Source organism: Homalodisca vitripennis, chromosome 5, assembly GCF_021130785.1.
Source record: "Homalodisca vitripennis isolate AUS2020 chromosome 5, UT_GWSS_2.1, whole genome shotgun sequence".
NCBI classification, from domain to species: Eukaryota; Metazoa; Arthropoda; class Insecta; order Hemiptera; family Cicadellidae; genus Homalodisca; species Homalodisca vitripennis.
Window position 1 is genome coordinate 24,147,870 of NC_060211.1, and position 24,347 is coordinate 24,172,216.

At 33.5% G+C, this 24,347-nt stretch overlaps 1 protein-coding gene across 3 annotated transcripts in view; it reads right to left on the reverse strand.

The window, feature by feature from the left end:
* LOC124361861 overlaps window positions 1–24,347 on the reverse strand; it is a 48,906-nt gene that overhangs the window by 21,254 nt on the left and 3,305 nt on the right. For all 3 annotated transcript variants that reach the window (XM_046815902.1, XM_046815901.1, XM_046815900.1), the window contains exons 2-7: window positions 18,096–18,249; window positions 10,321–10,511; window positions 6,249–6,511; window positions 5,743–5,841; window positions 4,770–5,524; window positions 4,155–4,326 (exon numbers count right to left, since the gene is read on the reverse strand). In XM_046815902.1, the coding sequence (XP_046671858.1) occupies window positions 4,155–4,326; window positions 4,770–5,524; window positions 5,743–5,841; window positions 6,249–6,511; window positions 10,321–10,511; window positions 18,096–18,226 (1,611 nt within the window). In that variant the 5' untranslated portion in view covers window positions 18,227–18,249. The remainder of the gene's footprint in view (window positions 1–4,154; window positions 4,327–4,769; window positions 5,525–5,742; window positions 5,842–6,248; window positions 6,512–10,320; window positions 10,512–18,095; window positions 18,250–24,347) is intronic.

Here is a 24,347-nt window from a genome sequence, read left to right on the forward strand (position 1 = left end):
AAGGATACAAAGCAGAAAATGAAAAACTCTTTTGGAGAAAGCGATACGGGACGACTATGTGTTTTGTACAGGAAACTTAAAACAAAACAAAGATTATGCACACAACATATTTGGTTCAATTAACCAATGCCGTAAGTTAAATATATTTTCCTAATTATATCTAAATCAAAATTAACTCTAAATCTCGTTCATCAAAATCTGCCCTATATAAGGCTAAGAAACTATGGCTAACAGAAGAGATCAAACATTGGTATCAAATTGAGAGACAATGTTAGTACACATCAATTATTCATGAACTACTCATTTTGAGATTACATCCCATTGAATTAGATATATTTCAAGCAGAAACTATTGATATTGTCAGTGATACGATTCATGTTTTTACTAAACAAGTATCAAAGATTGTAAGGCTTTGTAATGTCAATAAAATAAATATGTTCTTTTTCTGATTCCGAATTACCTTACTCCGATAATAACCAGACAAATAATAATCAGTTTGTTCTTAATCTTTCTAACAAATCGATGACAGATTGTGAGTTAAACTTGTTGAGCAAAGGCCTAAATTTTTCAATATCAAATGGAAACTTTTCATGCGTGGATATAGTTATGCCAACAGATTCAGCTGCAAATCTATTACCTCCTGAACAGCAAGACTATTACCGGGCTTTGATCCGACAAACACTGGAAAAGTCAAATAGACCCAAAAGCAATCTTACTTTTCACAGAGATTAGTGCTCTTAAATCGCTAAGAAATGATGAATCCATAGTAATTCTTCCTGCTGATAAGGGTAAAGTTACAGTTATCTTGGACAAGGAAGAGTATGATAGTAAAATTAATAAAATTAGTTAACTGTGATGATATACTTCAATAAATAAGGATCCTACAGTAAAAATCGAGAAAATTATAAAATAGACACTACAAAACCATGAAAATGAACTAGGAAATCCTCTTATTGTAAAAATTAAGCCCTCAATATTCAAAGCCACCACATTTGTATGGACTACCGAAAATTCACAAAGATGTAATTCCTCTTAGGCCAATAGTAAGTTCCATTGACTCTCCTGTATCAAAGTTATCAAAATTTTTTGTTACCTATTATTAGTCCATTATTTGGACAAGCTAATTCTTACATCAAAAATTCAGAAGATTTTATCAATAAAATAAAAAATATTAATATTGATTACAATGATGTTGTGGTCAGCTACGACGTAAATAGTCTGTTTTACAAATGTACCTGTCTCTGAAGCTTTGTGTCTGATTAGACAACGACTTTCTAATGATAACAACTTCAGTATGAGAACAACATTATTTTATTAACTGTGTGTAATGGAACTTCTTACTATATGTGTTAGCCACAACTATTTTCAGTCAAGTATTCGGTTTACCTATGGGTGGTGTTCTCAGCCCAATAATTAGCAACATATTTATGGACCACTTTGAAGACATTGCTTTTGAAAATTGGAGTATTAAACCCAAAATTTGGTTACGGTATGTTGATGATATCTTTTGTGTATGGGAAAATAAAATTAACATCCAAGACGAATTTTTAAAAACACATCAATTCAATTAGACCACCGATTAAAATTTACTATTGAAAATGAGGTTAACAGTGAAATTCCATTTCTTGATATTTTTGATAACAAAAACAAAAGAAAACACAATTAAAACGACATTATTTTTACAAGAAGACTTTCAGTGGACAATACCTTAATTATAATTCAAATCATCCTCAACATGTAAAAATTGGATTAGTACAAAGTTTGTTCCAGAAGACTAATAATTTGGTAACTGATAACAAAGATAAAATTTTAGGAGAAAATTATACTACAGAACTTTTGATTAAAAACAACTACCCTCCGTCAATTATTGAACGAGCTAAGGCTAAAAACAAAAGTTGCAAGCAAATTACCAAAAAAGACAATCCTAATTATCTCACTACCTACCGTAACTATTCCTTATGTAAAAGGAACATCAGAAAAAATTCGTAAGATAAATTATAAATTTAACATACGCACTGTTTTTAAGTCCCAAAATAATATAAGAAGCTACTTAACAAAATTAAAACCGAAAAACAAACAACAAGAAACCAAGAATGTGATATATAAAATTGACTGTGGTTGCAACAAGACGTATATCGGCCAAACATCAAGACCTGTGGAAATTAGGGGTAAAAAGAACATAATTATAAATTATAAAAAAGAAAACATTGAAAAAATCTAAATTAGTTGAACATGCAGTAAAGGAAAATCATCATCATATAAATTTTGAATCGTCTAGTTTAGTGTTTAAAGAACCTTCCTGGACTAAAAGAAATCAAATTGAAAGTGTGTGTATGACAGTTTTTAAAAGATAATTGTATTTCCCAACCTTCCGTAAATTTCAGTGATATTTTTATAACCATTAGTGATAAAAAGAAATCCATTCCAAAATTATGAATTGCAAACCATATTTTTCTACATAATTCTTTTATAATTTATTAGTTTTTGGTCTTTACAAGTTAGTTTTAAATTTTATTCTATTTTATCATATGTTTATTCTATTTTACACATGTTTTTTTCTGTAAACAATGTCAAACTGATGATGCCTTAACCGGCGGAAAGCGCTTTTTTCAATAAATTTAATGTGGAAGTATCTAAAAAATGTCTTTTCCATTAAAACATTGAATAAAGTTTATATTATTTTCACTAAATTTATTTTCACTTTTAGTACAGAATAATTTAGTAAAAAGTGCTAATTATTTATCCACAAGTGCCATGTTGATTTCAGCACTTTGCATAAAATCTTATCTTCATGTAAATCAATATGACACAATGAAATTTCCAGATTAATATTATCAGTCTTTTCTTTGTGAGTTACATTCTGTCATTCTGCAGCGGATGCCTGACCTGATAAATTACAACAATATTTAAGATGTTGACAAGGAGGTTAAAACATACTGGCTCCACATTGAGTGCGTTATCTGTTGAAGATCAGGTTTTACATTTAGAAAATCTTGAATTGATTGATTGATTGCACCATCAATTAGTTGGGCATTATATATTGAAGATCACAAATAAAACTTACTTATGTTCTGGAATAAAATTCTTTTTAAACTACCATAGTTCAAAACTAACACTTCCAATATTTAAATAAATACATTAACAAAATAACTTTCAGCAAGTTTGGACTGGCTATAAAACATTTTGTTAGAATAAAATATGTTATCTAAAACATCTTTAATTGTCTGATAAACTAATTTAGATCAGTTCACTTTTAAATTTAATTTTAAATTAAATTCAATTTTTTATTTTCACAATGAAAATGTTTATTTCACAGATGTCCCTATCAGAATACCAGCATAAATTTTAATGTTCACTGTTAAAATTTACGTATTTGGAAAAAAAATTCAAATAGAAATATAAATGTTTAAATTTGTATAAAAAAATGTATTAAGCAATAATTAAAAATTTTATGGTTGGTCACATCTAAAATCGAATAAAGTACTTTTATTGTAAACACAAATTAAATTTATAACATGTACTCACACCTTTCACTCTTCACTTAACTAAGTTTGCAGTTCAGTGGTGGTGATGGTTCTCCAAAATCAGCATGTAGTTATTTTAAACATAAAGTTAAATGGAGAACAAAACATTTTTCATAATTAAGTATCACCCAAATGCAAACATGCTACTCCTAGTTGGTTTTTCACAGCCGCACATGCACCAAGATGACAGCTGATGATGTATCCACCAGCTGTTTCCAATAATCAAAAACAAATTCTCGACTCCTTTGCAAGCATATCCCAATAATAAAGTAGCAATCTCACATTTATTTGAAAACCGTTTAAGAATAACTCTAGCTCTATTTTAATTTTTTAAATTATTTGTTTGTAGAGTGATTCTTAAAACATTAATCATATAAAAAATGGTGGTTGTTTAAAATTAAATATTGATCTTATATCAACAAACGCTATTTGTTTTGAGTAAAGCTTCTGAAGTGTGTTTACGGCATTATGTTCTGTGTACTGACCAAGGCTTGTATCTAAGAATTCCATGACACTCCCCACTAGGCGTGTGATGGTTACTGCATAAAAAAGTAGTTATGCTCCTGATGAGAGTTTCTGTTAAGATTAAATATACTAAGAATGATTCATTACCAGACCAGATGAACTTACCGTGCTCTTGAACTGGCCTTGGAAAGTGTCAACTATGACACTCTGATGTGCAGCTAGGTGTTTCTGCCAGTGTACCTCAGCCTCCAGGTCTACTTCGGTACGCACGGACTGAGCCACAGAACTGGTACTGCTGGGTCCTGGGCCATCTCTGCGCCTCCGTTCACACTCCATCCTGCCGACAGAAAGGTACAATGGATAATACAGAACAACTGATATATGTAATGTAATATGTCCTCTATTATCATAAGAAAACAAGTGCATCTCTATTTAAAAGAGAGCAGTATATACTTCTTACTACTTAAAAACCTAGCAGCAACTGATTCTGAACCACAGAAAACTCCAGCAGTTAAGGAGTTGACCAATAACAAACACTTACATAATTTGAGATAATATCTCAAGCAAAAAAATGACAAAGTTTAGGAAAAATTTGTTATTTTTAGCTTTAGTCAATTACTAATATAAACTTGATAGCTTACAACTGATTTACAAATAATTTCCAAATTAATTAAGCAAAATGAGAGAAATACAAATGATATATAATATATTAATGCCTGCTGCGGTAATCATACTAATCAAAATATACTGTAAGTAATGTTCTTTGTTATAAGTTAATACCTATAATTTTTGTCCAGATTCTTGCTACTGACTCTGTGTTTGCGCTCGTCCTCCATACGATGGTTTTTCTCCCAATCACAATCCATAATGGTGTCGCCATCCCCTTCGTCTTGAGACTCGTTGCGCTGCACTTTCAACCTTTTCAAATCGAGCCCTTCCCTAAAATCAACAGTGCTCTTGTAGTGTGTAACTGTGCTCTTCCCTCTCTTGCCACTCGTCATGTTGTTCTCGTAAAGGTGAAACGAATTGAAGTTAAAGGTTTCTCGCCGTCGAACATTCTCACTTCTCGGAAACTTGTCAGAATCAAATCTTATCTCGTTATTAGCTTCTTGTTCTGTGACAAGTACATTCACGTTGGAGGTTTTCGCATCTTTGATAATGTCTTCAAATCCACTGAGTCTTGGAGAGCAATTGTTCAGAATATTTGCCGGTAATGAGTCTTTTGTTACGTTACGTAAAGAGTACATCTGGTCATGTCTATTTGTAGATCCGGAAGCTTCTTCACTCTCATATTTATTTACTATAAGCGGCAGCTTATAACTTGTTTCTGGTGTTTCAATTTCATTTACTTCACAATTGTTTATTTTTTTATCCAGTTTCGGAGTACATGATAAGGATTCATTTTTATCGGGAGTTTTGGTTTTCATGCTATCAATGGCTTCTTTCAAATTATTATGAGTTGGAGAAAGGTTTTTACACATCCCGTTAGGAAGTGATTTTAACAACATTTTTGAGGTATTTTCCATGTCACAATCCTGTAATGAAAATAATCATTTAATTAAGTTTATAACTGCAGTTATGGACAGAATAATTATAAGCTTAGTAATGTTCTGGGAAAAAGCATTATGTTGCAGGAACCAGAATTTAATTTTTTTAATATGTTATCCTAGTTTTTTTACTGAAGCTTGGAAAAATTATTATTAACTATAGTTAGATATAAGTAGTAAAATCTAATGAATTGTAATATTGTTACCGATTCCAACATGTCCTGAAGTTTATTTTGTAATGAAGAACTGTTCATTTGTTCATGAAGTCCATCCAGCAAAAGAGCGAGAAATTCCTGGCAGTCATGCTGCAACAATAACAACAACAAAATCACAATACCGTTGGTTTTTCTTTGTTTAAAGTTTTATTGGCAGTGGATAATTAGAAAGAGTAACAGTATGAAAGATATTTGCCATAATATAATGTCAAATGTCTAACATTCTGTTATTCTTTTACTGATTTTTTGTCTGTGGTCAATTATGGGTGATTTGTAACTAAATAGATTTTTAATTTTTGTTCAAAATATCTTATTTTGAACAATGAATAATGACTTGACAACCAATTAATAACAGAAACTATTCTGTTACATAACAAAACACCCATCACAGCATGGTTGTTAAATCAATCATGTGGAGGTCAAGTATAGAATTTGCGGGGATTCAAGTCAATGACATACTAAAGGTTAAAATTCAGTAAAAATAAAAATGAACGGACCTGTCGGAAATCCTTGAACTGAGGGTAGTGAGCACCCAAGGTCTCCTTGAAGTCGGAGGGCTGCACAGCCGAGTACTGACCACTCCACATCTTGTGTGTGAGGACAGACAGGTGTGAGGTGAGTGTGTCCTTGGCAGGTGTCGGCTGGTGCAGCAAGCAGTGGACCAGTGCCGGAGTGGCCATCAGGCACTGGACTCCTGTACTCATGAAACATGTGTTGCCCAAGTTGCGTAACCCGCACACACCAGCCTCCGCACCAACATCTGTAATCGTAATATCACAGTAGGTCTTTTTTTCAATGTTGACACTTTTGAAATTATACACAAAGATAAATTATTTTTAGATACTGAGGAAAAAGACTTAAACCATTGCGGATCACTGACGAGCTGTGCTCGTCACGCAGCGGCCGGGCCTAACGGCACGATGATGAGCTCAGGTCGCAAAAGTGGTCTGCTTTTAAGGACAGTCTAACTTGAATTTTTTTCGATTTTTGTTTTTTTGTTGATTATTATTCTTTGAAAGTTTCTAAATCCAATGATGTATAACACATGGTACTAATAAATTTATAACCCAACTTAAAAATATTTTTAAAACAAATACTGCACGATATCTCAGCGTGGATTTTGCCAGCTCTTACGACTTTTTGTCACAGGAACTTCTTATAATAACAAAGTCCCTGCAGAATATGTTTATGCTTTATACAGCTGGCAACACTGTCTGTTTACTAACTAGTGTTTACTTTTGTGGTTATGCTTCTGCTTGTTGTCAGTTGTGATGAAAGTGAATAATACAGTAATCTGAGTTACCTAGTTTGAGTTATTTTACATTTTGTGTTAGTGCACATTGTTTATTTGTGAATTGGTTTAGTGAATATTACTGTTTTATTTTGTATTAGTTATGGGTAACCAAAAGAAAAGTGGTTACCAAAAGAAAGCTATTCGGCTTTCAAAGTCAGGAAGAATGTTGGTAAGCCTAAGCCTAGGCCTAGGCCTACTGAAGTAACTGATCCAGTCACCACAGAATCGAAGTCTTCTACCTCTAAATCCAAGCTACAGCCCAACTTAGGTAAATACAGCACAAATGATAGCCTAGAATATAATAGTTGACTTGGCTCAACTAAAAAGTCCTCTAGATGAGGTTGCAGTCTGTAAATCTTGTCACGGAACGCTTAGCTTTAGTAAGAAGACTGCGGTAGGCCTAGCTTCTGAATTTGTTTTTTCATGTGAACAATGTGATGTAAATAAGACCTTTCCTAATTGTGACAAAATTACTACTACTAGTGATGATGGCAAAGCTCAAACGTACTTTGACCTAAATTTGAGGTTAGTATATGGCCTCAGAGTGATTGGTAAAGGGTATACTGCGGCCCAGTCGCTTTGCGGTATTATGAACTTACCTGCTCCGCCAACAAAAATAAAGAAACATGAGCAGTTGCTATCACAAAAAGCTGAAGAACTGCAGTTGAAGAGGCTGTTGAAATAAATGAACACGTTAGGGATCTGTGTGTCGCTATAGATGGCTCTTGGCAAAAGAGAGGACACACGTCGATGAATGGCATTGTTTCAATGACATCGGTTGATACAGGCAAGGTGGTTGATATATACTCTATGTCCAAGTACTGCCAGTGCCCTAATAGACATGAGAATGAGCACACTGTAGAATGTAAGGCTAACTACCAAGCAACAAGTGGTGGGATGGAGGTAGAAGGGACAATAAAGCTATTCGAAAGATCGCTTCCTCAGTACAACGTTCGCAACACTGAGTATTTAGGTGACGGTGATACAAATGGCTACAAATCTGTATGTGACTCTCATCCTTATGGTCAAGATGTGGCAATTAGCAAGCTAGAATGCATTGGCCACGTACAAAATAGAATGGGTACGAGACTGCGGAAACTTACAGCGGAAAAAAAGAAAGTCAAATTAGCGGATGGCAAATTTTTGTCTGGTAAAAATAGGCTAACAGCAGCAACTATTACAAATACAAATGTTTTACGGATTGGCTATCAGGAGAAATCCTCACAATCTGGATGGTATGAAGCAAGCAGTGTGGGCTTCATACTTCCACATTCAGTCCTCGAATGAAAAGCCTACTCACCAGTTGTGCCCTAAAACCGAAGATAATTGGTGTAAGTACAACAAATGTGTACTTAGTAATGAAACTTATGACCACTCACAGCACTTTCATCTTCCAGAAGCCATTATGCTAGAAATTAAGCCTATTTTCCAAGCCCTGTCTGATCCTGAGTTGCTAAAAAAGTGCTTGAAGGGGAAGTCTCAAAACCCCGAGTCGCTAAACAACGTCATATGGGCCCGTCTACCAAAGAGAACATTTGCAGCTATTGATACATTGAAATTCGGGGTTTATGAAGCTGTCCTCTTATAATGATGGTTACTTCTCCAAAGTGAAAATGATGAAAGAGTTAGGTCTTATTAGTGCTGGGGTAAACCTGGCGAAAGCCATGAAACGCCTCGATGAAGAGCGCATCCGCAAGGCTGAAAAAGCTCTTTTGGAGTTTGAAAAAAGTGCGGCAATCAAGAACTTTGATTAAAAGGAAGATTGAGGACTTATTTCAGCAGGAGGAAGACCCAGACAACCCTTCCTACAGTGCTGGACATTATTAAAATGTAAGTTAATACTCTTATTATGCTTTCTGTTAGTTTTTGGCCGTTTCCCGTAAACTAAGTTTTTTTTAACTAATATGTCGGATATTTCCACAATCGTAAGAGATATCATCACCAAAATGTTTTTACAGCTTATCAAAACCTAAACCTAGTTCTTAACACAGGGATTTCAAAAATTTTTTAAATAGGCTGAATTAAAAAAAGTTTTATGTAAAACAAAATAAAAAAATAACATAAAAGTAAAAAAAAAATCATAGTTAATATAAATATTACTAAAAAGCCAAACCCCTTTGTTAAGAACTAGGCAAAGACTTGATCTTTGAAATAAAAAAAAGTTTACAAGTCTATCTCTAATACTTGTTGTGATTGCGACATATCGTTAACATTGAGTTTAAATGGGAGTCGGACTGCCCTTAAGTTTCCTTCCAAATAGTTCTATTAATGTCTGATAGATTGGGCGATAGTCTTCACTTGTCATCTAGGAGTGTTTAACAACGGTCTACGTTCAGATTTTTCAAAAGTTTTATAAATATCCTAAGATTGCAGTTGTATGTCGAAGTTGAAAAATCATTCATATGAGTTTACTCTCTGCTTTTTAGCGCTCCTGATTGGTTGTTTTCCTCAGCTGTTATTATATTGGTTACTAGTATCGCATTTTATCGTATAATTTGAAATAAACAATTACTGTTTGGAATATACTTAGCCAGCAACGGTCGCAACGACAAGTTGCAAAATGTAAGTTGTTCTGAATTATTGTTTTATTTTATTGTATGAAAACATCACAATAGTTCATAAACAATATATTGTATTTAATTATTTTGTTTTTATGAATATAGATGGAGATATTTTTATAAACCGGAATCCAGTTCAACGTAGATATGAAGTGAGTATACAATAGCGAGCGATACGATGTAGCACACCATTGCTGTTCGTTAGGCCACTGACCGTAAATTAATTCATGCCCGCACGCCAAAACAATACGATCCGCAATGGGTTAAGGAGTGTTGTGGAATCAGCAAAAGGCTGAAGTGCTATTCTGTGCTAAATATGAAAAATGTAAACACAATTTATTTTCTTATTAAAACGGTTTACAACATTTCAACATGAAACGGTAAGTAATTGTATTTATTATTTCAATTATCTTTTATTTGTACAGATTTGTTTATGATTCTTGCATCATATTAATGAAAATTAGTGCTGTTGAAGCATTGCAATACTGAACATAATATTCAGACTGTAAATGGGTTCAAAACTTGATTTCATAAATAACGCCTCAAGAACATATTTATATATATAACCCTCTGAGCATGTACAATGTCACATGTAATTGGTATTTTAACTCTACACAGACACATAAAAATAATTGCCATTGGCAATAAAACATTCAAAGTAATATGTACACTGAACATTTATAACACTGTTAAGGAACAACATATACCATTAAGTACCTAAAAGGTCTCCAAGGTGGTCTGCTTGATTTTCAGCAGAAGAAAACAAAGCTTCTAAGTCATCAGCAAAAGTGCCTTCATGATCTGTTTCTGAAAACAGAGAGGTGGAGGATGTTGTTACAGGACATGGCAGTGGAATAGGAAGCCCTAGGTTGATTGAAGAAGACTGACTTGCATGTAGTTCTGCATCCCTGCAAAACATATTACAATAATAATTAGAGATCTCATATAATAAAAACTATAAATAATTATGTAAAATTAAGTCTTTTAGCTCCAATGTCCAGTATACCAGATTTTATTAATAAAACTCCACAAGTCAGACCATATACAATGAACATATTATTTTTAAAAGGCATTCCAAATAAGCCTGAGATAAGTAATCACTGGGGTATTAGTTAATAAACTTTCTAAAGATCTTTGACCTTAGATAGTAACAAGACTATACATGGTATACATATCATTAGTTTTATACTTGGCTATTACTTGATGTACAAGTCAGTAGGCGATCTTACAAGTAATAAATAAATGAATAAGTTTAAATGAACCCTAAAATTATAATTGGTTTTGTAGCTAAATACCTACACATATACCTAAAGATTTATATGAGCACCAAATAAATTAGAACAACCCACACCAAAATAGTCCAATGGAGGCTGTTCCAGTTTATCCCCCCCCCCCTCTATGTGCCTCAGTCCAACACTGTTGCCAGTTTTACATGTATGAAAATTACTGATCAATCTCAAAATCAGAGAAAAGCCAGTGGTCGGCAGCAATAATATGGCAATGGTGCCTTCCAATAGCCATCATATGACTATTTTAGTGCAGGCTATGTTAGTGTGATTGTATTGACTGAAATTGACATTCTTACATTTGAATTTTTATTTTAGCTTCAGTTCACCTTCCTTTCATTGCAGCGTCTGGTATCTGACACTGTCTCAGACTATTGGAATCTGGAATCATGTTCGTCTGAAGAGATCCAAAGACAGTCAAAGTCAAAGTATCTTTATTACATGATCATTAAGAACAGTACTTTGTCAGATTATAATACAATAGTTGTGAGTTAAAAGTTGGTGTTTAAATGTGGAACATCATGTGGGGTATTTGCATATTCCAGAAACTCTTCAATAGTGTAGACAGGTTTCTTAAGCAGAAATTCTCTAGGCGAATTCTGCAGTCTGTCTCCTGTCAGGTTACGGAGGAAGTCTGGAAGGAGGTTTTTAAATTTTTGGTTATGTATGATGGTATTTTTTTGAAGAGGGCTGTTCTGTGTTGCGGAATGGTAAGCCTTGAGGCATGGTGTGTGGGGTAATTGTGAACGTCCATGTGAGTCTGCAAGTGTAATTTGTCTACGAGTAAGATGGCTTCATGGATGTAGAGGTAGGTACTGTAAGTATGCCTAGGGTCTGGTAGGCCTGTCGGCAGCTTTGCAGCGGCTCGATGTTTGCAAGGGTCCTGACTGCCTTTCTTTTGTAGTATAAGCACTCTTTTAAGGTTCTCCAGATTGTGAGGCCATATCTAAATGAGACTCTACTAATGCATAGTAGGCTACTTTTTCCACTTCCAGAGTGCCAACCCATTTGATACATTTAACAACGTAGATACCTGTACTGATATTTCTGCAAATATTGTTTACACGATCTGTCCAGGTGAGGCCACTGTCTAGAGTTACACCTAAAAACTTAGTCTGATTAAGCACTGATATATTGAGGATGCTTGCGGGTTGGACTTTTTTCTTGCTAAAGTGCACTTGTGTAGTTTTGTCAGGATTTATTGCCAAGTCATATAATTTGCTGTAGGCAATAGCATTTTGTAGAGAATAAACAGAGTTATTATACAATTCTTCAGCTGAGCCATTTCTTAAAAAAAGAGTTGTATCATCTGCATTCATTATGCAGCTGGTACTGTTATTTTGAATTAGAGCTGGGAGATCGTTAGTCAGCAGAATGAACAGAATGGGTCCCAGTACAGATCCCTGTGGGACCATTCTTGTAATTGGTTTAGGGTGTAATATGAACATGCTAGTGAGGTTAGATGTTGTATGCTTAATCTCCATTAATCGTGATCTTTCTTGTACGTAGCTGTCAAACCACTTGTTTTCTAAACCTTTTACTCCCAAGGCTGCAAGTTTTTTGGAAATAAGATTGTGTCCCAAACAGTGGAAGGCCTTACTGTAATCTAGAAATAATGCAGTTACAAATTGTCCTTCTTCTATACTGTCAATTATGGACTCACGAAGCTTATTATGGCAGATAAAGTTGATTTTCCCTTTTGGAAGCCTTGTTGACAGTTGGTAATTAGGCCATGTTTTGTAAGATGTGTCATTAGCCTCTTCAATACAATTTTTTAATTTTTGAAAATATAGAAATTAATGATATGGGTCTATAACTTTTGGGATCAGTTGTTGGCCCCTTTTTGTGCTTGGGATATACCTTGGAGATTTTGTTTTGTAGGAAATTGGCCTAGGGAAAATGATTTATTTATGATTGATATAAGAGGTTGAGGCAGTTCTTCTGTGTAATGCTTTACAGTTTTGGAAGAGTAATAATCTGTACCACTGGATGATTTATTTTTTAGGCTGTGTATTACTTGTTTTACTTCTTTCCATTTGTGGGAGTAAAATTAAATGGTTGTATTAAAGGGGTGTTTAGATCCTCTCCTAGTCTGCAATCTCCCAATTTTTGGTTGTTTTGCTGTATTGTCAGTTTGCTATTTGAGTACCTAAAATAAGTGTCTAGTTGTTCAGCTACCTGAATAGGGTTATCTACTACTGCATTGTTAATGTTTAGTTTAGGACAGGTTTTACTAGGTTGTTTAGCAAGGCTCTCTGTATTTATTAGGTCCTATACAGCTTTGGACTTGTTGTCAGATGTCATTATTTACCGGGCATTTTCATTTTGTTGTAGTGCTTTTAGTTTATTGTCATACATATTTTTCATATTTACCATAGTTTCTCTGTCTTGCGCCTTTCCAGTTATTTCATAGGTGTTTAGAGCTCTTGAGTAGACAGCTTTCATCTCGGCTGATTCTTGGTCATAGAAGTGAATTGGTTTACTCTTATTTTTATTCTTCCTTTGAGGGCAAGCGATGTCAAGGGCAGTTCGCAGTACTCCTTCTAATATATTAAATGCTAACTCTGCATCTTCAGCATTGTGGACAGTATCCCAGTTTTTAATGGAAAGCAGTGTGATTTGAGCTGGTCGGGGTTTCTCCTTCCCATTTGTCGCCGTAGAGTTTGTGTACTAGTATAATTTTTACTACAGTCCACACTGCACATTTGAGCTGTATGATCTGATAGTCCAGTTTGTTAAATTGTTGCACTAAGGTCACGTTCTGGAATATTAGTGCATATACAGTCAATTGAAGTGCTTGTTTGAGGTGTAATGCGAGTTGGTGGTAAACAGAGCTTTCTTATGTTTTGTGTTGCCAGCTCGTTGTCAAGCATTATGTGGTCGGGGTGGTTGGGTTTTAGTCTATCAATATTTACGTCTTCTATCATAATAAACAACTTATTAGGTCCTTGACTATGTTCCAGGATGTGTGATAGAATGTCCAAGCTAGTTTAGAATGTTTACCCCAGGAGGGCGGTAAACACCTAGGAGGTAAAGATGTTTCCCTCTGATTGTTATATGAGCCATTGCAGCCTCAAGTAGTTTTTCTTCACAGTAGTTAGTTACGTCAATAGCTTCTATACTGTTTATTAAGCTGTTCTGACAATAAATAGCAACTCCCCCCCAGTTTATGTTATTTTCTGCAATATCCAGCTATGAGAGTGTATCCTTGAAGTTTTGTGTTTTCAATATCACTTTGCTTGAGACCGTGCTCTGTTAAGACTAAGAGGCTGGGACATATTTCACATGGTAGATGGTTCAGCCAGTTTATTTTTGAAATCAGACCTCTTATGTTTTGATGGCATATTGTTAGGTTGTTACTTTTCTCTGCTGAGTGTTGCCTAAAAAACAATGTTTCTATTGACTCATAGCATTGTGAAATGTTGCTACTGCATGCTTCTGTCCTTCATTTTGACATCACTGATAATGTGATTAAAGAAATGAGGTCCTATCATCTTTTTGTGATTTGTTTTGTCGTCTCCCACAATAATTATAGTGCTTTGTCATGTGGTCAGTGAAGAAACTTAAGTTTTTGTCAAGAAGTGCTTCATTGCTTACACTTTCTATCCTTCACTATAGCTTTTAGAGGATGGGATTTGTTTCTTTTGTTTATTGTTGTCCTTCCTGGTTCATTTTGTGTTGGGCCTGGTTCAGAGTTAGAGTGGCAGACTTTTGTATCCATTAGTTTTGCTATTTGCAATGAAACACTGAAGAAGTTTGTTGTCTTCTTTTTGTCAACTAGCATGGTATTGTCAAAAATAGGGAAGGGAGGTTTTTTGTTATGTTTTTTAGTTGGAGTTTGGCTGATTCTCCCAGTTAATATCTTATTGAGTTTGTTGGTCGGGATTTTAGAATATGGACAGTTATCTCCGCCAAGATAGAGGGTATGGTTTTGTTGGTGAGTATTTTCAAGAGTAAAGTTATCCTTTTTGTTGAAGTGGTTAATGTGTTCTTCACTTTTTCCTTTTACACTGATTACATTTGTGTTCTAATAGTGCTATACATTAGTTAGGAGAGATGTGAGATAGGCTTTTGTTTTGTCTTCTCATTTATGAATTTTTTGCAAAATTTCATCATAGTTTAATTTGAGTTTGGTGAGGAGTCTGTTTTTATCTTGTACTTCATATTCTTAAATGTTTTTCGTTTTCCTTGAAGGTTGGTGATGTTTTTCTTCAAGATTAATTTTAGTTGTCCTAATGTTTAATAGTTTGGTCGTTAGTTTTATAACTTTAGAATTTAGAAGAGACACTTTTTTATTTAGAGATATGTTTTGACCTTTAATATTAGGTTTTTTTTATTATCAGCCTGTATTACTAATTCTTCTTTAAATATTTGTTAATGAGTTAAGTTATCTTTTAGGAATCTAATTTTGTCTTCCAAATCAGAACATTTTTTAACAAGGTCTTGAATTCAGTTTTCATTAGATGACAGTTTTTCTTCCATTTCAAGTTCATATGTTGATTTGGCTACTTTCAAGTAATGTAAATGTTTATTTAAAAAGTGTTTCCTCCATAAGTGTAGAAATTGGTTGTTTAATACTCTGTTTCATTGCACTTGTCATTAATAGTATTTTTGAGTTTAGTGTTTTCCAGAAGTAGAGAGAGCATTTTTCCGGAATTGCTACGGAAGTCTCAAGTCAGTTTCCTCAAAAGAGTGGTAATTGTTAGTTTTTTCTAACACCTGTCCTATGTTATTTGGTGTGCAACTGATTGCTGAGAAGTTGTCATTTGTTAAGATGTTCAGGTTATGAGAGCTAACGTCACTGTCACACAAGCATTGATTGGGGTTCAGATATTTTTCTGCTTCATCCAGTGCTTTATTGGAGTTTTTATTTCTAAAATGATCTGTTTTCGGTAGCCCAAATACTTTAATGTTTTCTGTGTAAGAATATACATGTATTTCATTACGGATTGTACTGTCAAAGGTTCCAAAAAACGATATATGGTTTTTTGTAGGTTTGTACCTGCCACCCTCTTCCACTTTATCAATTATCCCTGGCCAGTGAGAGTATCCTCTGACCTAGGCAAAGACTTTATCGCCTATTACAAATTTAATCATTTTGGTTGTAGCAATTCCAATGTTTTTTCAGTTAACTGTGTATTTTTTATTTTTCTGCAAAGTTTGGCTTTTCTCTATGTTAGTATGTTATAAATAACAATTTAAAATGCAATAAATAATAACAACAGCAAATAATTTAAAACTGAATAAATAAATAAAAATTGAGCAATAAACAAGTAAACAATTTATAATCAAATAAATAAATTAAAATTTTTTCACATATAACTTTTATAAAATTTTAATTATAAAAAGTTCACTTCCTATGGTTAAGACACCAGATAAAAATAACTCAGTTCACAAAACCATGTTATATTTATTCCAAAGTCAGATTGATGTAAGCAAAAATATTGTGTCACTGGAGAGATTTGAACCTGGTACCTCAAAAACTGAAGCCTGACCATTTATCAACTGAGCTATGTTGACTTAAGATAACTGATAAGATTAGTTTCACTTGGCCACCAGCAGCTGCTTTACAGGTAGATAATGTATCATTAAGGAAAGTCCAGTCCTATTTCCTCAAAGTCACAATATCAAAATCAGCTGATATCGAAAAAGTGTAAAAGTTTTGTTTTGAGCTTCTTTGTAATTGACTTTCTTTGGATCTCTTCAGACCAACATGAAACCAGAGTTCAGGAGTCAAATCTGAGACAGCGTCATATACCAGAAACTGCAATAAAAGGAAGGTGAAATGGAACTAAACTCAAAATTCAATTGAATCAACCCTTCCCACCATAGCTATGTTATTCTTACATTACTGGTAACTAAGACTCGACGATAGCTCCTAACCAGTCGTCTAGTTGAGTTTAAATTATTGAGAATAGGACCAGCATGAGAATACAGAGTCAAACCTCATTACCTATTTGTTTAAAGTTTGATATTGACAACTGTTGATTCGAAATGATAACAGGATTTTGGACATTTACTGTCAGTACATTTTGCAAAAAGAAGAACATTATGTTTTAAGTATTGAAATCTACCTTATTCTTCAGGTGTTAAAAAATCCCTAATTTATAAACATGCACAAAAAGCTAAAAAACTAAAAAGTTGGGCAATGAATAGCCACTAAATAAAATCAAATAATACATGATTAGCAAGGTTATTCAATTTCAAATCAACCAATAATAAAATAATTTTGGACCTTGACACCTCACACTTTAATGAATTTTTTGTATTGGAATTGTACTTACCAAGACTAGTTATGGTTTTTGAGTGACAAGCTTTTAAAAATCCACAAAAAGAAGTTTTTGGTTATTTTTTAGTATTTTATAAACAATGCAGCTAAAAACCTATTAAAGCTAAGGGGTGCTTAAACTTGTGGAATTCTTTTCAATTTGAAATGCTCTCTATTTGATATACTACTTGACTATGTTTTGAATTCTTTTGTATCCTCACGGTTTTGAAAATCTCAAAATACTTTCCTTCAATTAAAAATAAGTTAATACACTATATAACTGACACTAACTACGTAGATACAAAATTTCAGAATAGGAGGACATTTAATGGGTTCTTATTAAAAAATATTTTGCTACTGGAGTACACACCGGTTTGGTTTGAACTACCATTGCTATGCACATTAGGTAAGGTAGTTACTGTGTTCTACAATCACTTAGGTGTGAAATTATCTCCCTTAGCCAGTTAATGTTTTACATCTAATTTGGTTAATAATTTTGAATTTAAGCTTCAAAGCTTTTATTGTAATACACTTTTTTGTATACACCTTTTTGTACTACTTTTTTGTTTTATTGTTTTCTCTTATAGAAAACTATTAAATTAAATTAATTGAACCCTTTATATTCATCACAATTATTTAAGGTTTTAGACATCTGAAGAAGAGGGTAGATTTAAATCCTTGAAACATAGCGTTTTTTTATCCTTTCCTTTTTATAATATATATAGATGGCAATGTCCAAAATCCTATTGTCGATTCCAATTGTTGATTCCTTTCCATACTGGCCTCCAAGAGACTGCATAATATCACTAATTACATTATAATTAAATATAATCCAATATGTGATGAATACAAGTCAACTTTACAAATCCCAAATTTTTACAATAAATTAACGAGTGAAAATTTACATATTGTACAGACATTCCAAAAAAACTTCTTACCAATTATTTTCTAATCCATTAATAGGAACATTATCTACAGTTTCTTGATGATTTAAAGTTGCTTGATTGTTGAATTCAACCACTAGGACAGCTTGGGAGTCAGATGTGTCAGTCGTGTCTTCAAAATCCATCTGCCACTTCCCCTAGAACCGATCTGTAATTGGACAAAACATAATGTAAAACATCACATCATGAGGCTCTTAGAAGTGTGCCAGACCAGAACATCCCCTAAATCTGTTCCAACTTTTGCAAACCCGACATCTTGTAAAGTGCTTATTATCAATGCTGTTTAGATTTTTATTCTTATTGCCACATTTATACAGGTTTTATTGTGAATTTAAAAAGCCAACATAATGGATATTTTATTTCACAACAGTATTAAAATGTACAATATTTTTAAAAGGAAAGTGAAAAGGTAATGCTTAACAGCTCCAACAGAATGAGGTGCTCAACTTAATGGTTAACCACCAACAAAAGTGTTTTATTAAAACATTTCAAATATTAAATGGAATAACTGCTGTAATAAGTAGAAGGGGGTCGTCCTATTCAGCATACTAATGAAAAGGAAGAGAATGCAATAAACTTTCCATAAGTATAATAAACTATATTTAAAAACACACATTAAAAAATAAACAAATTCATCTTGTTAGCTTTCATAATTCACAAAAATGAATTCAACTATTTAAAAACAAATATTACTAGAAGAATCATGTTTAAACCAAGGTAAAGGCCTATCCTTATCACTGGCGATGGTGCCACTGGATTACACTGTTGGCAACATTTGAAATATATTTAAATCTACTGGTATTTCAATACACTAATAAGATTGTTTAAAAGTAATATAACAATTCAAGTTAAACTCTGACGGATTTTGAGAAATGTTGTATCATTAGTTTTGAGAATACAGTATACATATTTTATTCATTTATTGTTATTATTAAAAATCTTCCAATACTCAATTCAATTTGGTAATGATAAATTAAAACTGTGCCATTTCATAACTGTACACAGCATTATATTTTTAATTGTCACTAGACCACTATAATAATAATAATAAATTCTTTATTGCATTTGTTACAATTTTACAATTGTGTTGCGTCATATTCTTCCTAAGCCATTCATACACAATTGAAGCTCACTCAAACATATGTACATCTCTCAACAATCATGCAAACAATCACACTCTCAAACACCAGAATATCGGGTGGGGGGGGGGTTACTAATTGTCCCCAGCGGTATTGAAATTGAAAAAACTCCTCAATCGTGTAAAAAGGCACTAGACACCAAAAGATGCTTTAGACGAGTCTTGAAAGATTTAGGTTTTGATTTTTTTTTGCATTCAGGAAGGCAATTGATTACTTTGACAACAACTTGAGATGGTAGCCGTTCGAAGGCTGTACTTCTGGTGTGGTTGAAATTCTGTAGTTGTCCCCTACCTCTAGTATCATATGAGTGAACATCCCTGCCTTGAGTCAAAATGCACCTTGACCTGCAGTACAGGGCGACCTCCAAGATATAGAGGGAGGGTAAAGTCAATAATCTAAGCTCCCTAACTATACTTAATCAAATTGAGAAAATGTTCACCAAATTTAACTCTTGAGTTGGCAGCAAATTTACTGTGGTGGTGAGCCATATTTTAACATTTGTATATTTTTAGACTCAAATTAATTTTTTTTAATCAAGATTAATGTTTATTGCATTGTGTATAACTTTTTTTTTCTAAGGAAGATGAAGAAAAAAGATGATATTATTATTGATAAAGTTTATAAAAAATTAACGTTTTGGTAACACTAGATTATATATATAATATACCCCCCCAAACAATAATAACAATAATAATAGTAATAATAATTGTGTTATCATATATATAAACACAATATTTACATATAATAACAACTACAATAAGGGAAGACCAATATCTGAAAAACCTCTTCATTCAAAGATATTAAAATTTGTTGTAAATAAACATCTACAGAATCTATATATAAATATATATATATATATATATATATATATATATATATATATATATATACACACTTTATTTGGTTTCCAAATTAAAATAACACATCTAGAACAGTCACGGTTAGTTAGAACATTAAGCAAACTAGACGGCCGCTCTTAAAGTCCATGTGTTACTTTGTAACTTGACTTTAATCAGATCAATCCAAACATTAGTTCAAGTATCATATCAGCGTAAACATTGGGTATGTCACAAATTTACTTGATTAAAGTTTTAGAGGCCTTTTTAGGTACCCTCTACACCACAGCGACAGTGTGAGTGTTAAGCGCTGGGAGCAGGGGTGAGTATGTGGTACGATGACACTGTCAATGCGTTGAGGGTTTAATGTCAACGTGGATCATATTGTCCCATCGTTGTATATCTCCATCCTTATTCCTCATGTATAAAACCTTAACTCATGTCTATCAGTAGATCACTCATTCATCATTCTAGTTTTGAAGTTTTTTTTTGACACTGTATAGTTTTTATTACAATATCTAATTAGTTTGATACGAAAGCAACTAGTACTTCAGTTTATATTTGGGATAAAATAAATGAACATGAAATATCCTGTTGTATTGGTAATTAGTCACGTTATTTAAACATGACATGGAATAATTTCTGATTGTTGCATTTCTGTCTGGAGGGAGAGGGGTAACGAACAAGTTGTTGGTAGTAAGAAGCGGTAAGAGTATTTTAACTAGGGCACCAGCCCTGGCTGTGGTAGTACTGTATGTAAGATGAATTAGGTGACAACATATCTAGTAATCAACCATCTAATCGGGTCTCCAAACCTTTATATTCATGGGTCAAAATGAAATATCTTTGGAGCCAGGCAGTCCTAGAACTTTCATGTGTACTTATTGAAAGACAATGTGGTAATAAGTATGTATACTAACTACCAAGAACTGTAAGTTCTATAGTAACTGAGACAATGTAAGGTTTCTAGAGAAAACTGCCAAAAGATAAAATAGAATCGTATTCATATTCAATGAAATTAATATTCTTTACAGTTGCTGACAAAACATTAGTTACAATTTTCTATTGAGCTTTTAAATGATTTATTGTGTATGTGAGAGTTTTATGCGGTTGTTTTTGTCCAACAATGGTCCAATATTACCAAAACAAATTGTAGGTGTTAAAATAATAAAAAAAAATTGCCCTATAATTAAAGATATGACACATTATACGCATTGTAAATGGCTATACCATAGGAAATAAATTACCTATTGCTATTTTTTCCTACTTTATTGAAATATTATTCTAGCATGCCTATAAATTGTGATTGACAATAACAAATTTTGTCTGTAGAAAAGAGAGAAGGCATATTGAGTTTAAAGATACACTGGTTACAGATGGGGAGTGTGTTGTAAATGACCAAGTGTTATGTCTGCACTACTTAGAATGTATTGATCCCATGAAATTGATTCAGGCTTGCTTTCTTCATGACCTGTAGAAACTTGAACAGGCTGTGGTTAACATTTTTTTACTCTGTGCTACTACAAGGAGGTATTATGATATCATGTTGTTTCTGTTTTTGCCAACTACAAGCCTAGCCTCTAAACCGACTCTCATTTGCCTTGACCTAGTTCTCCTCATAGTCACTAGGTAAATACAATCAATTAGTTGGCTTGATGGTTCATGAGTTTTCTTCTTTACTACCCTCTTTAAACATAACCTACTACTCATCTAATAGCCTTGATATACTTATCCTTGCTGTTCATTTGCACAATATAACAAGTTCATCTGTAATTTTTATCTTAACCTCAATCATAATAACGAACTTGATATTAACAATAAAAATGTTTGTTCACTGTGTCACTATTTTTACAGTGAGACGATAACATGTGAAGATGGTTTCACTCATACTGTGCAAAGTTATCATATACAGAATATTCTCGCTTGTTAAATGCTCGGACAAATGAGTACCACAAGTGGGTCAGCAGGGATGATGACTTTATTAGTGCTAATAATCAACCTTTAAACATATTAATAAGTTATCAGAACTAACAAGCAAGATATCTGGCCTCTCCGCTAAAGTCGATACTCCTATCCCCTTCTTACCGAGGTGGATGAGATGAAAACTCAGGTCAATAATCTCAATGGCAACTTAACGTCACTCAACAAGAGACTGAGAGACCAAGAAACCAAAGTTTAAACAGTTGGAAAGCTGTTGCTGACATTGTGAAATCAAGTAACTTTGTAAGCCCTGAAGGGACTATTGCTGAGACAAGCACGTACGTCAAGCCTAAAACATCATGGTGTATAATCTAAATGAGTATCTTGATCATCTTGAAAAGAAACACAATATTGATCTTATTACCAAACATTTTCCTAACTATCTAACCTGATTTTAATCCTGTTGGAATCAAGGCCTTCCGGGTTTGTGAAAAGAACACCTCTAAACCTAGACCTTTGAGTCATTATGAATAGTGTAACTGATGTTCCAATAATCACCCAACACTTTAATCAAGAGGAAGTGGCATGAGTGGATGAGTGTTTTTCTACAATAAAGATATTTAGATATATGACTTCAAGTGAGCAGGATTTCCTGTGATCACTGAAGTCCCAGCTGCAAGAGTGTGCGTCACAAGGTGAGAAGATGTTACCATTAAGTATAAAAACAATGTTCCTTACCTCACTTCACTAGGAAATTCAAAAAACGAGTAAGCAATGATGACCCACCTCAGCAACTTTTATGTTTCTTTCTAAACACTAATCGATTTGAAAAGTAAGCTCGAAACCTGAGCTAAATCAGTAGCAACTTATGACATTATTACCCTTGTTGAAACCAACTTAATCCCAGATATCAATGATTCTGAATTGGCTTCACTGATTTCTGTGTATTTCGATATGACCACTCATTCATGATTAGTGATTAGTAATGGCAACACACAGTAAGTATAGCTGTGTGAGATACTATTCCCTGTAGTAAATTAAGCTCTGCTGTGAATAATGTACAATGTGTCTTAGTCTTATATAAAGTTACCTGCCTCAAACTTTTTCTCGGTAATGCCTACCTTTCACTTAACTGTTCATCATCTGGTTATTCTAACATTTGTAATGCCCATACCATTCAGCCCAGCTGTTACTGAAATAACAGTTTTGCTAGTAACATGTTATCCTGGTAATAAGTTACCACTAAATAACCTGTTACTGGCATTAATACTTCCCATCTGTAATGGCCACAAGTACATGTTTTATTTGTGTCACAAGGCGTCAGACACATTTATCCTTCAAAGTAGTCAAAAGTAAGTAGGTAAATATGACACTGTTTTATTTGATACATTTTACAAATACACATGACCTAGATAGTTTTTATTCATCATAAAATTATTACTTTAAGGAATAAAAACAGCCAAACTGTACTGTAATAGGTTAATAAGGTCCGGACCCGATTTGATTAATAAAAAATACGGATAATTGGAATTTTTTCAAAAAAGTCTGTTTAGGAAAATACTTACAAACAAAACACAATGGAGAACATATATGGTATTTATTATGAAAAAATATCAATGAAAATGTTTACATTACATTATTATTGACAAACAATACACTAAATCACAGTAAAATTCTTTATATTTTTGTACATAACGATTCTATGCCACCAAGTCTCACATTCATTTGATAGTGAGCAGTTGCAGATGGTCACACTTTGGTTGCCGATCCATCCATTTAAGCTAGGTGTCTAGGCCTGCGAATGCGTCACTTGCAGTCAGCCTCTTCTCTGGTTTGGTAATGAAGTTCTCGTCTTCCGGTTACAGGGTCATCACTTCCTGCTGTCACAACAATTTGTACGAGTTCATCAACATTGAGAATGTAGAATCCAGAATCCGTTGAATCACGTAACAGCCACTCGCCTACTTCCTCTGTACTGAACTCAGAACATCTAGGAATGTTTATGATGAAATCTTTGATTTCTTCAACTGTAAATTCATCATTTTTCTCTTCACTCTTCTTTTTGGCGCTGTTTTTCTGTAGATACTCCTTAGTTGAAATTTCTCTCAATTTTTTCCGAGCCCTCCTTAATGCTGTCACCCTAACCATATTGTGCGCCTCCACCACCATATACGAGCAATATTTTTAATTAATTTTTTTGTGATGAGACACAATGCCTTCTTTATCTTTATCTTCATTCTCTAACAGTTTTCTAATCAATTGCCTCCTGTAATGATGTTTCATTGTTTCGATAATCGACTGGTCCACTGACTGTATGAAACACGTTACATTTGGTGGCAAAAACATTGCTC